Here is a 16799-nt window from a genome sequence, read left to right as displayed (position 1 = left end):
TTCTTCCTCCAGCATGCTTTAATGAGAAGGCTTAGCACAGTGCTCACTTTAAAGGAGACTAGCTTAAAGGAATTCTCTTATTTCTAGTACCGCCTACATTGAAGTGTAGTGTATATTTGGATCTGAGAGGCAATAAATTGATAACTGATACAAGGATGTATGTTCAAAGTCTTTAGCACTTAGGGTTTTTAGAACGCTTGATATATGGAGAATCTGACCATTGATGACCTATAAAACAACCTAAGGATTTTGATTTTATAATGGGAAGAACCGGAAGTAGAAATGTCCATTGGAAATACAATTCATAAGGTTATAAAATGCAAAGGAAAAGTCCTCCATACAAGAGGACATTCATTCACCAGAGATAAACACTGGTTTAACAACTTGGTGTTTTTGCTTCCGGCAAACAAATACATGAATAACACAAAAAAGAACACACTTGTGGACTTCAAACTTTTTTTTTAAACTTAGATCAAGAAATCAATTTGTCATTGTAAAACAATATATGCAATTCTAATTAAAAAAACACTTACCATATGATGAGATTTGGGGTGCTAGCCCTCTAAACTGTCTTCGATGTGGCTAAATTTGGAATGACACTCCTACTCTTCTAGGACTCTGGTGTTGGATGATGGATTGGATGAAGGGCCATTTGCAGAATGTTCCCTGGTGCGCACAGAAGATAGTCCTTTTCCCCCCTAACACCCCCATCATCTCTGCTGTGATTGCATCCTGGCTAGTTAAAACCAGGTAAAACCAGGGAAAAGGAGTAACAGGAGATTTAAGGACCAAACCCACAAGTTGCACACACATCACTTCTGCGCACATTCCACTGACTAAAAGATAGTCACGTGGCCACAGCCGTGTGCCAGGGACATGAGGAAATGGAGGGTTTATTCTGGTCAGCCCAGCCAACATGTGAGTGTCTCAGGGAAGAGGGGAGAACGGATCCTGAGCGCCAGCAGTCCGCCTCAGTGCTTCTAAACTTTCCCTTTGAAAAGTAGGAATTTTTATATTGAAAAAAAATCATTAAGGGCCTACCTAGGGTTTTACAGCAGAGACTATAAAAAGGGACTCTGGGCCCAAGGAGATCAAGCTTTGATTTTCACACACAAGGTTGTCATGTCACTGGCGCAGCCTTTTGCATCGCGTCTGGTTCCTTCCCAGCGGGCGAGCCCGAGCCTGGAGGAAGGTCTGTGACTCGTCGCCGAGCGCCACTGAAGGCCCATTGGCTGCGCCACGCCCAGCGCTTCCCCGGCCCGCCCCGGGACGCGAGGCCGGGACCTCCCCTCTCCGGGGCGCACCGGACCCCGACCCGCTCCCCGGGGACCGCCGCCCCAGCGCCCGCCCCTCCTGGCCGCACCCCCTGCTGGGGCGCCCCGCCCCTCCCCGCCCGCCCCGCCCCAGGCGCGCGCCGCCTCCGTGCGCTCAGGGCCGCGCGCTCCCCGCCCGCGCCCGCGCCGCCCGCCTCGCTCGGCTCCCGCGGGCCCGGGCCCGGCTCCGCCCGCCCGCCCGGCTCCGCCCGCCCGCCCCCGGCGCCCCGGGGGCCGCGCCCGCCGCCGGGGCGCGCCCCGCTCCGCCGCAGCCCGCGCCGCGCCGGCCTCTCCCCGAAGCAGCCCGCGCGCCGGCCGGTCCCGACGGTCAGCCCCGGCCGAGCCGCGCGCCATGGACGGGGACGCCGCGGCCGCCCGCTACCAGCCCGCCAGCCCCCGCGGGACGCCTGCGTCTACAACAGCTGCTACTGGTGAGCGCGGGGCGCCCCCCGCCGGCCGGCGCGCCCCGCCCCGCCTCGCCTCCCGCCCCCCGCGCGCCCCGGGCCTGCCGGCGGCCCCCGGCCCGCAGCCTCCGCGGCGCGCCTGCCTCGGGCCCGCGGGGCCTCGGCGCGGACGGGCCGCGTCCCGCGGGCGTGGGGGTCGGCGGCGCCTCCCCGGCCGGGCGCCCTCGCCACGTGTCCCCGCGGCCCGGGCTCCGCGCGCGCGCCCCGGGGGAGCCGGAGGCCGAGGGCGCCCGCGGAGCGCCTGGGCAGGGGGAGTCCTCGGCGGGCGCCGGTGCTCGCGCGCGGGTGTGACGGTCGCTGCAGTTTTGGAGGCGCAGATTTTATGGGAACTTTTCCGGGGTCACCCAGCTAATAGCGGCCTGGAGTCCCTTTCAGGTCGTCTTGCGCCCGAAACGACGCTGTGGTGATAGTGGTTATGCTTAACCCCTGCCTCCCGAGGCCTAATGCGTTGGAGTCCTCAGTTACCCCACCAGGGAGGGTCTGTTAGTCCCATTTTGGGGATGAGGACATTGGAGCACAGCGGGGTGCAAGTAATCCGCTCAAGGCCACATAGCCATGTGAAAGTGTAGGGATGGGGATTTGTGGGCAGAGTTTGGTTCTGGAGCCCAGTTGATGCTGTTTTAAGCCTCTCCATAGCAAAAGCTTGATCCGGCTCTTGGTCCTTTCCACTCCTGCACCTTCCCTCCCAGCACCCAGTCCCGTACAAGAAACTGCAGGGACATCTGAAACTACTTTTCTCTGCTGCTGCCAGTCTCCAAACAGTGCCACCAGAAGCTTTACATCTGTGTACCCCAACATGTGAGGCCCAGTGCCAAGAGCGTCCATCTTTGCCTAGGAGATACTGTTACCTGTCATTTTCTATTAATATATCTTTCCTAGTATTACAATACTAATTACTGTTATTACCGTTGTTTATATCTTTCTCATGAAAAGACTGAGCCACAGAGAGGCCTGGTTGCCAAGGATCACTCACTGATCAAGTGGGGGTGCTGAATCAGTACCTGTCTTGGGGAGACAAGGCTGTTAAAACTACCTTCTCTGCCTTTTACCTCTAAATCTTGTTAGTTTTCCTCCTTAATTCATTGTCTTATTCATTCATCCAATAAATCTTTTATTAGGCACTTGGAGTGTGATTCTACTCTGGGCACTAGGAATACAGCAGTGAACGAAATAGACAAATTCCCTGGTTAAGATCTCATGATTTTGGTATTTTCCAGAGGGAAACAAGTCATGTGGGTGGTGCTAAGTTGCTATGAGAAAACAAAAACAAGGTGAGAGGTGGTGTCTTATGTTAGGATTTTAAAGAAGACGTTGTTAATAAGGTTAATACTGTTAATACTTTGGAATAGAGATCTAAAGAAAAAGAAGGCAGGAGGCTTGTGACTAGGGTGGGGGAACTTTCCAGTCAGGGGGAATAGCAGTTGCACATGTTCTGAAGACATGAGTGTGAGTATTCTGGCAATTGCAGGCTGGCTGCTACAGTGTAGTGATCTGGTAGGAGAATGGTAAGAGATCAAAGTCTCCTCAGTGATCTCTCTCCTTGTAGTTTCCTCAGCCATAAGATAGGCCTTCCTTGCTGTACCATTCTATTCTAGCCCCGCTCTCCCCTGTTCTGATCGGTCTTTAACCTTTGTGGCCTTCACGTTGCCCAAAGCTGTTCTTAATTTATTCTGTAGAATCACCTGGGAACTTGTAAAACATACAGATCTTAGGACTCCATCCCAGCACAGTGGAGGAGTTTTTGAGCACATTCTAGAAGAAGAGCATAGACAATAAAGTATCTTCTAGAAGAAGGGCATAGACAATAAAGTATCGTCAGACTATAGTAAGCTCACCCTGAATTCCTATTACCTAATTTTGAATCTACCTTTTCTGCTCCCAAGGTTTCTTTTTTTTTAAAGATTTATTTATTTATACAAGAACTAGGGTACAGGTCAGAGGCACAGGAGGGTGAGAGAATTCACCAGAGACAGAGCAGGGAGCAGAACAGGCAGACGGATCAAAGACACTGCTGAGGGGAGCAGTGGGCGAGGCAGGAGAGGTCTTGCCACGCCATGTGGGTTTCTCCCTGGCGGGCCAGGAATGGAACCTGTGCTGCAGAGGCCGTGGACAGCTTCACAGTGTGGTGCTCAACCTGCTATGCAACCGGGGAGGCCCCCAAGGTTTCTTAATGTTGACTTGACATTTTGAGCATGCTGATTCTTCTTTGTAGAAGACTGTCCTGTGTATTGTAGGATGTGTAACAGCATCCCTGGTTCCACCTTCTAGATGTCCATGGAACATTCCCCTAAAGTGAGCCAACCAAAAATACCTCTAGATAGGGGCCTCCCCGGTGGTGCAGCGGTTGAGCGCTGGGTTGCGAAGCTGCCCGCAGCCTCTGTGGCGCCGGTTCCATCCCCGACTGCTCCCCGGCCACCGGAGGAGGGTCCCACATGGCGCGCAGACCTCTCCTGCAGCCCGCTGCTCCCCTCAGCAGTGTACCTCGGTCCTTCTGCCTGCTCTGCTACCCGCTCTGGCTCTATTGGGTTCTCTCACTCTCCTGAGCTTCTGACTGTACCCAGTGCTTGTATAAATAAATAAATAAATCTTTAAAAAAAAAAATACCTCTAGATATTGCCAAATGTCCCCTTGGGGGCAAAATTGTCCACATTTTCTCAGTCAGGTGAGCCCTGTCCTGTCTTAACACATCAGGTAGGTGCACCTTACCACATTTACTTTTGCAGGTTGTTGTAACTTGAAGTAAGTGCTTCTTCTCTACTTCGTTAGCTTCTGTCAGATGTTTACTATCTTAGGAGATCCACTCAGATAATAATGGTAGCCAGTATTTGTGTGGCACAGTGCTGTTTGTAGCGCATTACTGATTCAGATGTAATTGTTTTGTATTTTTCCAACTTTTGTTGCTCACATACTGTGCGCCACAGATCATTCTTGATTAGCTTCTCTGACCTCAGTACATCACCAGTTATCCTTCCAGATTCTCAGCCCTTAAGTTGCTTTGTTAACCTTTCTGCTACCAAAATGATGAACTTACTTATTAGGATGTTATCATAATCCTCCCCTCTCCCCAACACACTTTTTTTTTTTAAAGGTTTTAAATTTTTTTTATTTATTTATACAAGCACTGGGTACAGTCAGAAGTGCGGGAGGGTGAGAGAATTCCCTAGAGCCAGAGCAGGGAGCAGAACAGGCAGACCGATGAAGTACACTGCTGAGGGGAGCAGCAGGTGGCAGGAGAGGTCTGCGCGCCATGTGGGACCCTCGTCCGGCGGCCGGGGACAGCTTCGCAAGCCAGTGCTCAACCACTGCGCCACCGGGGAGACCCAGCACACATTTTTTTTTTAAACCAGATAAATGGGTGGACTTTAAACCAGATAAATGCCAGGACTTTACACCAAATTTGAAGCTCTTTCTGTTCTAATAGCAACTCCCAGTGTTTCCAGGTATAAAGTCTTCATTTCTATTAACATCAAGGGTTTCATGAGCTCTTCCAATGTGATATTAATTATGCTCTTGGAAAAAATCGATGGTTAGAAAGGGACTACAAATTCAGAAGCACTATGCTTAAATTTGTTTTTTCTCTGGGTAATGACACATACTTGAAAAATAATTGGCACAGTACAGAAAGTTCTCATTTAACATCAACAATAGGTTTTTGGAAATAGCATTTTTAAGCTAAACATTGTGTAACAAAACTAGGTTCTTGAATAACGCTTTGTTCGTCCTTGACCAGGATTTTTCCTCATCAACATTTTAACAAATGATGTTTAACAAAATGATGATGTTATTTGAGGATGCTATATGTTCAAGCCACACCTGTGAATAGCCTACCAGTAGTGCTTGTGGTGCACATGGATTCACCAACTCTTTGCATTAACTCTGCCCAGCCTTGGGGTGGTAGGAGAAGGAAACTGCAGGAGAAATCACTGGCCTATACCCCCCTTCAACCTCTGGTAGCCTTCAAAATTAATGATTCCCTCTTCTGTGCTTTTTCTGTGCATATTTTATGGCCTCCTATGATGTATGCTTATTTATTGATCTGTCTCCTCTCATTGACTGTCAGCTCTAATTTCTCATTAATCCCTTTAAGCACTTAGCACAGTGCTTTGTACAGCATGGACTCTTGAAGATGTTTATGGTAAACACTCCAGAATATCTGTAGGCTAGACAGACAAATGTCTTCTTAAAACATGGCTTAGAAAATCTAGATTTTAAAAAAAAAGCTACTAAATGTTTTATGTCACGTTAAGACAGTAAATTTTTGAGATTCCATACAACATAACATTGAAGTAGCTGGTAGCTATCACCTGTTGTAACCTCTGCCATTGCTTTTTCCATAAGGTGTTGTTGGTATTATAGAGAAGAAGAAAAACCATAGGAGAAAAATATAGATTCCTAACTTCATTATTTTAGGCCTAATCTTATACAGCATTGAGATAGTAGATGAGCCCAAGACTTGTGAATTGAGTGTGTATATCCCTAAAATTATGGCCACTGTCCTCAATGCTGTTCCTTCCTTGCTTCATTTTCAGGTAGCTGGTGACTGGGAATAAGGTTTTGACAAGACAGATCGAGTTGTGTATGTGAGCACAGTGTTGGTTCAGCTGATATTGAGCAAAGGTGTAATGTGGCTCTTAGAAACACCTAGGAACCCAGAGGCGGAGCTGTGAATATTACCAACAATGACTGCTTGCCTGTGTGGGAATGTGACTGAGGCTACTGATGGGGCTTGGTTTGATGCAGTGGATACTGTACTCTTAGGCAGTTCAGACCTCTGCTTCAAAGAGCCATGGACCTGTCGTAAGGAAGAGAGCATCATCTGGGGCAGAATTACAGGAAGATGGATTTCAGTTCAGTATGAGAAAGATCTTTCTGCCGGTCAGGACCTCCCTTGTACTAGAGAGGATTGGGGCATCCCACACACAGGGCCTCCCTCCAGAAGAATTCCTGGACATATCACATAATTGCCCTGATCCTGCTACTTAAAATTCCCATTCTGCCCATTCCTAATGGTTGCAGAAAGCCATTATTAACCAAGATCAATATGATGTGATTTTCCACATTTTGCAGGTGAGGAAAATGAATACCCAGAGAAGTCAGAATGTTCTCAGCTTCTTACCTTGTAAGTGGCAGTGTTTAAATTCCAGCTTTAACTCAAGTCCCTGTACGGCAAAGGTTGTAAAGTACTGACTTAGCATTTTATCAGTTAGAAAAGGCCTCCATATGCATGCACTGCCTTTAGGAGGTCAGAGCTCTGTGTCTGGGGAGGGCCCACATGCAGTATAGGCTGTAACAGCTCATTGGGGTGTTCTAGAGGATGCTCAAATGTTAGCCAGTTGTTGGATGAGATGGTGTTTCAGCTCTCATCCAACTTCTTTGTCATCATCAATCTTCTGTTCAAGTTTGAAAGACACAGAGCATTCTTGCTTAATTACACTGATTGTTATTTTATTTCAGTGAAGAAAATATTTGGAAACTCTGTGAATACATTAAAAACCACGACCAGTATCCTTTAGAAGAGTGTTATGCTGTCTTCATATCTAATGAGAGGAAGATGGTAAGTTGGGTGAGTGATAGCAGAAAGAAAAGACTTAGGATGACAACAGAAGCTAAATATAGCTTAGGTTTAAGCACTATTCTAAAACATGTGTTATAAAACACAGCAATATTGTGATGTTTGTTCTTGAGTGAGATTTTTCTTTCTAGGACACAGTTTTGTTAGAAGAGTTTATTCCTTGTAAGTAAGGGAAGATATTGTGGTATGTTTACAGATTAAGTCTCTTTTCTCTAGGTATTAAGTTAGAACATTTAAAATTGTTTAGGTTAGAGCCATATGGTTCAGGTTTGACATAAACATTTCTTTGTCTCTGGAATTTAAATAGACTGCAGTGAACATATGCAGTAATATAAAAAGTAAGTCTGTTGTATTTTGTCAAGCACATTTGCAAGCATCATCATTTGATCCTAATGGAAGTATGTGAAGTTAGATATGGTTCAGACCACTTGGTTTTATAGATGAGGAGATAGAGATTCAGGGAGGCCCCATGAATAATTAAGGGACAAAGCAAGAGTTGAACCTGCCTGGCCTTTTGATTCTTAGTTCAGGTCTTTTTCTACTCTCCAAATACATATATATGTGTGTGTGTATATATATATATGTGTGTGTGTGTGTGTGTGTGTGTGTGTGTACACACAATTTTGCTTTTTCATAGTGAAGGACACTGGAAGGATTTTTATTTCATTTAGTAGGAATTCCTTCTTTCTCCATGATTGCTGGTTACTTAGAAATATTTTTTATTTATATGTTGCTATAAAATATTTGATCATGATTTAGCTGAAATTGTGGCTTATGAAGTTTACTGTATTTTGTAGATACCTATCTGGAAACAACAGGCAAGACCTGGAGATGGCCCTGTAATCTGGGTAAGTGGGCAGTGCAGAGAGCTGCCGATGCGGCCTTGTACTCACTTAGTGGTATTACGTTTCCTTAAAGCAGACCTGATGGGGCAGTAGAGAAAGCCTATGGTTGTTAATAAATTGACCTCTTGGGGCCTCCCCTGGTGGCGCAGCGGTTGAGTGCTGGGCTGCGAAGCTGCGCGCAGCCTCAGCAGCACCGGTTCGATCCCCGGCCGCCGGGCAAGGGTCCCACATGGTGTGCAGACCTCTCCTGCCGCCCGCTGCCCCCCTCAGCAGTGTACTTCGTCACTCTGCCTGTTCTGCTCTCCGCTCTGGCTCTGGTGAATTCTCTCACCCTCCTGCGCTTCTGACTGTACCCAGTGCTTGTATGAATAAATAAATAAATCTTAAAAAAATAAAAAATAAAAAAATAAATTGACCTCTTGAGGGTAGGTGTTATTTGGTCTGAGGTAGAAGCTCTTACAGGCATGTTTTCTTTTAGTTTTGAAATTATTGTAGAAATGACTTTAAATGGACTATATGCCAGATATGTTTGTCATCTCCTAGTCCCATTTCCATTTAGTTCTGGAAAGGAACTTTAGCAATATCCAGTTGCACGGGAGAATTATATGCACACTGTAAGATACAGATTTCAGATTTGGTCAATCTAGAGAAGGGGTCAGGAATTAATGTTCTTAGCACGCTTTCTAGTGACCACGACTGACATTTGAAAAATGTGACCTACCTCAGCCCCTTCATTTTTCAGGTGAAGAAGCAAGCCCACATACAGTAGTTCAGGGTCATCTAACTGATGAGTAGCAGGACTGGGTCTCAAAACTGGGTCCTTTTTGATACATATCTGTATCACTTTAACCTGTCCCCTTAAAGAATGGACTTGTGGGGCCTCCCTGGTGGCACAGGGGGTTAAGATGCAACCTATGAAGCTATCACCAGCCACTGCAGCATGAGTTTGATCCCCGACCAAGGAGCAACCCACATAGCGAAGCAGACCTCTCTTAACTCGCCTGCTGCTCTCCTCAGCAGTGTGTTTCAATCATTCTGCCTTTTCTGTTCCCCACTCTGTCTCTGGTGAATCCTCTCACACCCACATCTCTGGCCTGTACCCCAGTTCTTGTATGCAAAAATAAATAAATTTTTTTTTTTAAAAAAAAGAATGGACTTGTATCCACTAATAAGCATAGCGATAAAAGTCAGTGCATGATAATGTAACAAATAACTAGTTTCTGATACTTAAAAGATCATTTGAATTGGCTTTATTCATTTACTTAACCTGTATTTATTGAATGTGTATTATATGCCACAAGTAATAGGAAATATGTACTTCGAAAACACTAATATGAGGTAGAAGGTGTTGAGAGAAACAGCTTTTATTTTATTTTTTTTAAAGATTTGGGGGGGTGGTGAGAGGATTCCCCAGAGACAGAGTGGGGAGCAGAACAGGCAGATCTACTGATATACACTGCTGAGGGGAGCAGCAGGCGAGACAGGAGAAGTCTGCTTCACCATGTGGGTAACTCCCTGGCCGGGGATCGAACTCATGCTGCAGTGGCTGCCAATAGCTTATTGGTGCTGAGACTTCACCCCTGTGCCACCAGGGAGGCCTGAGAAACAGATTTTAAATAAGACAGAATTTGCTTCTGGAAGGGATTGGGGGAATTTTTAAAAAGATGAACTCATGGAGGAGGAAGCATTTGAGTTGGAGCTTGAGTGGGGGAGATGGGAGAAAGGTGGAGAAGGTTGTTGTACTTGGAGGGAGATAACGTGAGTAAGTCCAAAGGAAGAAAATTATAGACAGTTGTAGGGGGGAGCAGCTCTTAGTTTCGTTATCTGGAGGGCAGGATGCATTAAGGAGAGTGGAGGGAAGAGACATCCATTTCTGGTGCTATTTCTGCTTCACTCAGGTAGACTTGGAGCTGAAGGCAGCACTTTAGGCTCTGATGGTCCAACGTCACTAGTGTCAGTTATCTTTCCCACCTCATGGGGCAAAGTGAAATAATGTTTGAGAAAGTGCTTTGTAAGCTTTGCAGCACTAGCAGGATAAGATGGTATTACTGATGTTGTTAGATTGAATTTATCATCTTGTGTTCTCTGTGAGAGCATTTTTCTTCTGAGGATCTTCAAGCACCAGACTGCCCTCATGTCCCTGATAACCTCCCTGTCTTCCCTTCCGGCAAGTTACTGGTGTTGGGCCGTGCCCAGTGTCTGTAAAGAGTGAGAATTCACATATGCACCATGACCCAGCAGAGTGGGAGAAGCTCTCTGTCCTTCTCTCTCTCTGGCTACAGACTAGGACTCGACCGATTGTTTTTGAGAAACAAATGTAGTGTAGAGCAAGAAATTAAAGTCCTTCTCTGCAAGAAGTCCCCTTTGTTAATAGTTTGGAGTTTATCTCTGCAGATTTTTTTCTCTGCATTCATCTGCATGCTTACGTACTTCCCAATGTATATACATAAGACTTTAAAAAAAAATTATAACATGTACTCTGCAGTTTAATTTTTCCATCCAGTAACATGTTTTTTTCCCCTTTCCATTTTCCACATAAATTTACCTCTTTTTAACAATTGTATAGTATTCCACAATGTGATTGCTTCGTGGTTTAGTAACCGTTCCTCTTGGATAGACTGGTTGTTTCTGGATTTTCTTTTTTTTTTTTATATAAAGAGATTTATTTAATTATACATACAAGAGCTGGGTACAGGCCAGAGATGTGGGCGGGTGAGAGGATTCACCAGAGACAGAGTAGGGAGGAGAATAGGCAGATGTACTGAAATATGCTGCTGAGGGAAGCAGCAGGTGAGACAGGAGAGGTCTGCTTTGCCATGTGGGTTGCTCCCTGGTTGGCTGGGGATTGAACTCATGCTGCAGAGGCTGTGGATTGCTTCATAGTGTGGTGCTTAACCTCTTGCACCACTAGGGAGGCCCTGTGAATTTTCACTATTATAAACAGTGCTGTAGAGAGGTACTTTGTAAAATACTTATGTGCATATGGGCATTTTCTGTAGGAGGGATTCCTAGAGGTAAAATTGCTGGGTCAAAGGGTATAAATTTAATGTATATGAACATTTTTACGATTTATTTAACCATTTCCCTGTCAATGGACATTCAGTCTATTTTCAGGGTTTTGTGTTTGCTTTATTTTACTTTCCCATTATGAGGAGGACTGTATTAGCCTTATATCTGTTCATGATGATGTTATGTGCGTTATTACTGTAACCTTGGAATTACCATCATAAAGTTAACTTCAGCTTTTACTTCTAGGATTATCATGTTGTCTTACTTCATGTTTCAAGTGGAGGACAGAGCTTCATTTATGATCTTGACACTGTCCTGCCATTTCCTTGTCCTTTTGACACTTACGTGGAAGATGCCTTTAAGTCTGATGAGGACATTCATCCACAGTTTAGGAGGTGAGGAGATTCAGGATGGATTTTTTGACTTTTTTTTTAAATTTTTCTCCTTTTTTTATTGAGGTAACATTGGCTTACAACACTGTGTGTAGTTCAGAGGTGTCAATCACATCTCAGATGCCATGCCCCCATGCCACACCCACTGCAGAGGCACCCATAGTTGTCCACCATAGTCCAGTGGAGGGTCCCAGCTTTCTTAATTTAAGCCTTGACAAAATTATACTGAAGTTGTTGGTGTATGTTTGTAAAGATCCTTTGTCTTGGCATCACCATTACGTTAATATTTGACAATGACATGCTACACAAAAGATTTAAACTGTTTTAAAAGTGACCTGACAGGTAAACAGTTGACAGACAAAAGACTGAAAATGTGGTGAGATTACAAACATTTTCTTTTGTTTCTGTTGGGAATTTCTCTTGCTTGTGTGTATGTGGAAGTGGGGGGTGCCTTGTGATGCCAGATTTCTAAGGGTTAAATGGCTGCATGTGAAAATTATGCCCTTTGCTCCTAATGCACAATTGATTAATTAAGGACAACAAGATACATTTTTTGCCTTTTGTTGCTTGGGATTTCAGTTTGTCATTTCTCAGTGACTTTTGTAACAGGTCCTGAATCTGTGTATATGTTTAAGAACTGCTGATAGAAGGCAGTTTTACATGTATGGTTTTGTGCGTGTCATGGAAATGAGTCTGTATAAAAATGAGCTAGAGTTTCAGTTACTTCTCCAACATAAATGGATGTTGTTTGATCCGCAGGAAGTTTAGAGTGATACGTGCAGATTCATATTTGAAGAACTTTGCTTCTGACCGATCTCACATGAAAGATTCCAGCGGGAACTGGAGAGAACCTCCTCCCTCCTACCCCTGCATCGAGACTGGCGGTGAGCCAAGATGCCTTCTCAGGCACTTATCACTTTCTGGCCTCCTTCAATCAAGGGCAAAAATTCTGTCATTTGTATAATGACAGAATATCGTTATATATTAGATATATAACGTGGGCATATCTTTATTATTAGATTTATTATTTTATTTTTAAAGATGTATTTATGTATATAAGAGCTGGGGTACAGGCCAGAGATGTGGGGGGTGAGAGGATTCACCAGAGACAGAGTGGGAACAGAACAGGCAGACTGACTGAAAATCACTGCTGAGGGGAGCAGCGGGTGAGACAGGAGAGGTCTGCTGTGCCCTGTGGGTAGCTCCCTGGCTGGCCGGGAATTGAACTCGTACTGCATTGGCTGCAGATTGCTTCATAGTGTGGTGCTTAACCCCTTGCTCTATTAGGGAGGCCCCAGATTTGTTTTATTTATTTATTTATTTATTTATTTATTTATTTAAATGATTGCCTTTATTTTTTTTTAAAGATTTATTTATTTATTTATACAAGCACTGGGTACAGTCAGAAGCGCGGGAGGGTGAGAGAATTCACCAGAGCCAGAGCGGGGAGCAGAGCAGGCAGAAGGACGGAAGGACACTGCTGAGGGGAGCAGCGGGCGGCAGGAGAGGTCTGCGCGCCATGCGTGACCCTCCTCTGGTGTCTGGGGAGCAGCCGGGGATCGAACCAGCGCTGCAGAAGCTGCTGGCAGCTTCACAACCCAGCGCTCAACCGCTGCGCCACCAGGGAGGCCCAATTATGTCCTATTACTTTTTTCCAAACTTTTCCTCTACATCATTTTGGATAGTTCTTATATTTTTGCCTATAAATTCATTGATCTTTTCTCTGTATTAACTAATTGGTTGTTGTCCCTTCTGGGGGAATTTTCTCTTCATTGTACATATTTTTTCATCTTTAGGAGTTTCATTGGGGGCTGATTTAATATCTCCCCTTTCTTCATCATGCTTATTTTTTTATTCTGCTCTTTTGAATATGTGAAGAATTTATAATAGCTGTTTCTTGGTCTTTGTGTGCTAGTTCTGTTATCTTTGTCATTGTCATTGCAGTCTCTGGTAGTTGATTTTTCTCCTGACTTTTGGGTCATGTTTTCATGTTTCTTTGTGTGATTCATAACACTTAGTTGGATGCTGGACTTTCAGAATTTTGTATTGTCAGAGTTGTTTTATCTTGAGATACTTTTTAACAATACTGTTGGGTTTTGTTCCATTGTGTGGTTAAATCACTGGGGGTCAGTTGTATCCTTTTAAGGCTTGCTTTTAAGTCTGCTTAATGCAAGCTCAGAGCAGCCTTTCATCTAGGGCTAATTGAGCCCTGCTGCCTGCATGGCCCTGCTGCCTGCATGGCCCTGCTGCCTACATGGCCCTGCTGCCTGCATGGCCCTGCTGAGGACTCCACCGAATGCCCTTGTGTTCCGAGTTCTCTCCACCCTGGCTAGTGGGGACTGTGGAAGTTCTGGGACTTACTCGACCAAGTATTTTCTGGTGCTTCTTGCCCTGACCTCATGAGATCGTACCTAAAGGGGTGTGTGGGCGGGGAGGGGGCGGAATGGATCCCCTCTGTGGATTTCCATACATTGCACACTCTCTCCTCTGATACTCTCTCACACTCAGATCTAGCAGCCTGGGCCTGCCTAAATTGAGAGCGGTGTCTATGCTGTGGTGTGGGAACTGCCCTGGGATGGGGCCAGTAGGTGGAGCGATCTAGACTTCTCCTGGCTTTGCTTCTGCTTTCTCACGAATCACAGGCGAGTGCTTCACATTGTCCATTGTCTGGAAACAGTCACTTCATCTGTTTCTCCAGTTTTCTGGTAGTTTATGGTGGAAGTTTAGTTCTGGTAACAATTCTTTGATGGGCAAAGCAGAAATCTGAACATACGTAAGATTTATTTTTTAATACGGAAAATTTAAATCACATGTAAAAATAGACAGTATATCAAACTTTCAGTGTTTACCATTACCAGGTCATGACCAATCAATTCATTTATATCCCATCCACTTTCTCCTTTCTTGAATTATTTTGAAGAATAAGCCATTCATTATGTCCTTTCATTTCTTAAAAATTTCATTATGAATCTTTAAAATACAAGGATTTCTTTAAAAAAAAAAATGACCCCATTACCATTATATATCTGAAAATGTTAACAGCAATTCTTTAAAATCATCTATTTCTCTAGTCAGTGTTCATATTCTCAGTTACAAAGTCATCATCTTTTTTCATCCAGTTTGTTTATTTGACTCAGCGTTCAGAGTCAAATAGTGGGGAAATAGTGCTTGGTTGATAAGGCTCTTAAGAATCTTTTTTAATATTTAGAGTCCTTCTTTAACTCTTTTTTTTTTCCCCCCTTGTAATTTGCTGAAGAAACTGGGCCTGGAAGAAACAAGCTGGTTTTGCTGATTGGCTCTCTCTTGTCTCCTTTGACTTTACTATAAATTGGCTGTTAATACAATACATTGGCAGTTTGATTGTCCATGTATTTTCTTTTCTTTTCTTTTCTTTTTTTTTTAAGATTTATTTATCCATGCGTACAAGACCTGGGGTACAGGCCAGAGATACGGGGGCGGGGGGGCAGTGAGCGGATTCACCAGAGACAGAGTGGGGAACAGAACAGGCAGATTGACTGAAGTACACTGCTGAGGGGAGCAGGGGGTGAGTCAGGAGAGGTCTGCTGCACTGTGTGGGCTGCTCCCTGGCCAGCTGCCAGAGATCGAACTCTTTTGTGCTGCAGAGGCTGCGGAGTGCTTCATAGTGTAGTGCTTAACCCCTTGAGCCACCAGGGAGGTCCCTGTCCATATATTTTCATTTTGAAATTATTATAGACTTATAGAAAGTTTGCTAAAACAGTACAGTTTCTTTATTGTCTTTACTCAGATTTCCCTTAATGTTAAGTTTTACATAACCATAGTCTAATTATCCAGACCAAGAAAATGGTACAATTGACACAAAAATATTAACATAATAGTATTGATACAATACTACTAATTTCTAGGCCTTATTTATATTTTGCATTATTTTCCATTAACTTCTTTTTTCTGATCCAGAATCTCCTCCTGGACATTACATTTAGTTATCATGTCTCCTCAACCTCTTCATTTTGTGTCAATTCCTTTTTTTCCTTTTGCAGCTTTTATATTTTGAAGAATTGGTCTGGTGTTTTGTGGAGTGCCTCATTTGGGTTTGTGTGATGTTTTTGTCATGATTAAATTGAGGTTAAGTATTTGAGATGAGAACACCACAGAAGTGATAACTATCCATTAGAGTTATTTTTCCTACCTTTGATCTTTTTGGTTGTTTTATTGCTATTAAAATGTGTTTTCAGTGCACATTTCTTTCATGTGTTTTTAGATTGCAAAATGAACCTGAATGATTTTATCAGTATGGATCCTGAGGTCGGATGGGGTGCTGTCTACTCACTCTCTGAATTTGTTCATCGGTTTGGCAGTCTGAACTACTGAACTTGACATCTGGACATGGTACCATGGTGAAATTATAGGATATAAACAGTCCATCCTTTACTTGGGACAGTAAACAGTACAGTTGGCTTAGCATTATGTTTTTTTTCTCTCTTAATCCAATTAAGTTGAAACACAAGTTTTGTATGATTTTGAGTTTTTTGATAATTTAAGTTGGAATTTGATGTTGTGTGTATTTGCTAAGATATTCCTATGATTCATTTGTTAAAATGTGGTGATGATTTATGCCGTAATTGTTCTTTATGATAATAGTGTAGAATTTGTGTCCATTCTGAGTGTTTTGCTTTTCCCCAGCTATATTGTAAGCTCCTTGAGGGCAGGGTTGTGACTCATTGCTCTGTAAATCTCTAACATAAAAGGTGCAGAAACAAATGTTTGCTTGTGATTGTGCTGCTGCTTGAGGAGGGCTAATATTGTGAGCTGAATCAGCAATAAGTATTAGTCTTTTTGGACTATTGTGTTCCTAAAAAAGAAGATAGCCTTCTCAGGCTTGAGTGTTGTTTGGCCTATTTATGTTTCTAAATAAAATTGATTTAAAATTAATTTTGCTTTGAAGATTTTGTGTCATTGTTGGTCATATGAGAGCCTAAGAATATCTCAGTCGTGGATGGGAACCATTGCTTTACAGTGCAGCACCATTGCCTTCTTGAAGATATTTTGGTTTTAATCATTTAATTCCAAATAAAAATGTTTGGCATTAAACTGGCATTCAGCACTGGTTCTACTGCAAAAAGGAACAATTACTATAAAATGAAGGATGTCCAAGCTTTTAATCTTCAGTGAGTTTTCTGCTTATTAAGAAGCTTTCATTTAATATAGTTCCTCTGCCTTGTGCC

General features: G+C 43.9%; 1 protein-coding gene across 1 annotated transcript; it reads left to right on the top strand.

The window, feature by feature from the left end:
* The first annotated feature begins 1665 nt into the window (after positions 1-1665).
* NTAQ1 (N-terminal glutamine amidase 1) lies at positions 1666-16598 on the top strand. The gene is given in 7 exon segments (XM_054691990.1): positions 1666-1702; positions 1705-1744; positions 7232-7331; positions 8147-8197; positions 11450-11598; positions 12355-12479; positions 15836-16598. Coding segments are annotated over 7 exon segments (612 nt in total). The 3' UTR covers positions 15946-16598.
* Positions 16599-16799: the final 201 nt, after the last annotated feature.

Source organism: Talpa occidentalis, unplaced genomic scaffold, assembly GCF_014898055.3.
Source record: "Talpa occidentalis isolate TD23 unplaced genomic scaffold, MPIMG_talOcc4v2.1, whole genome shotgun sequence".
NCBI classification, from domain to species: domain Eukaryota; kingdom Metazoa; phylum Chordata; class Mammalia; order Eulipotyphla; family Talpidae; genus Talpa; species Talpa occidentalis.
The sequence above is the reverse complement of the archived record's forward strand: the minus strand, read 5'-3'. Positions and strand labels throughout refer to the sequence as shown.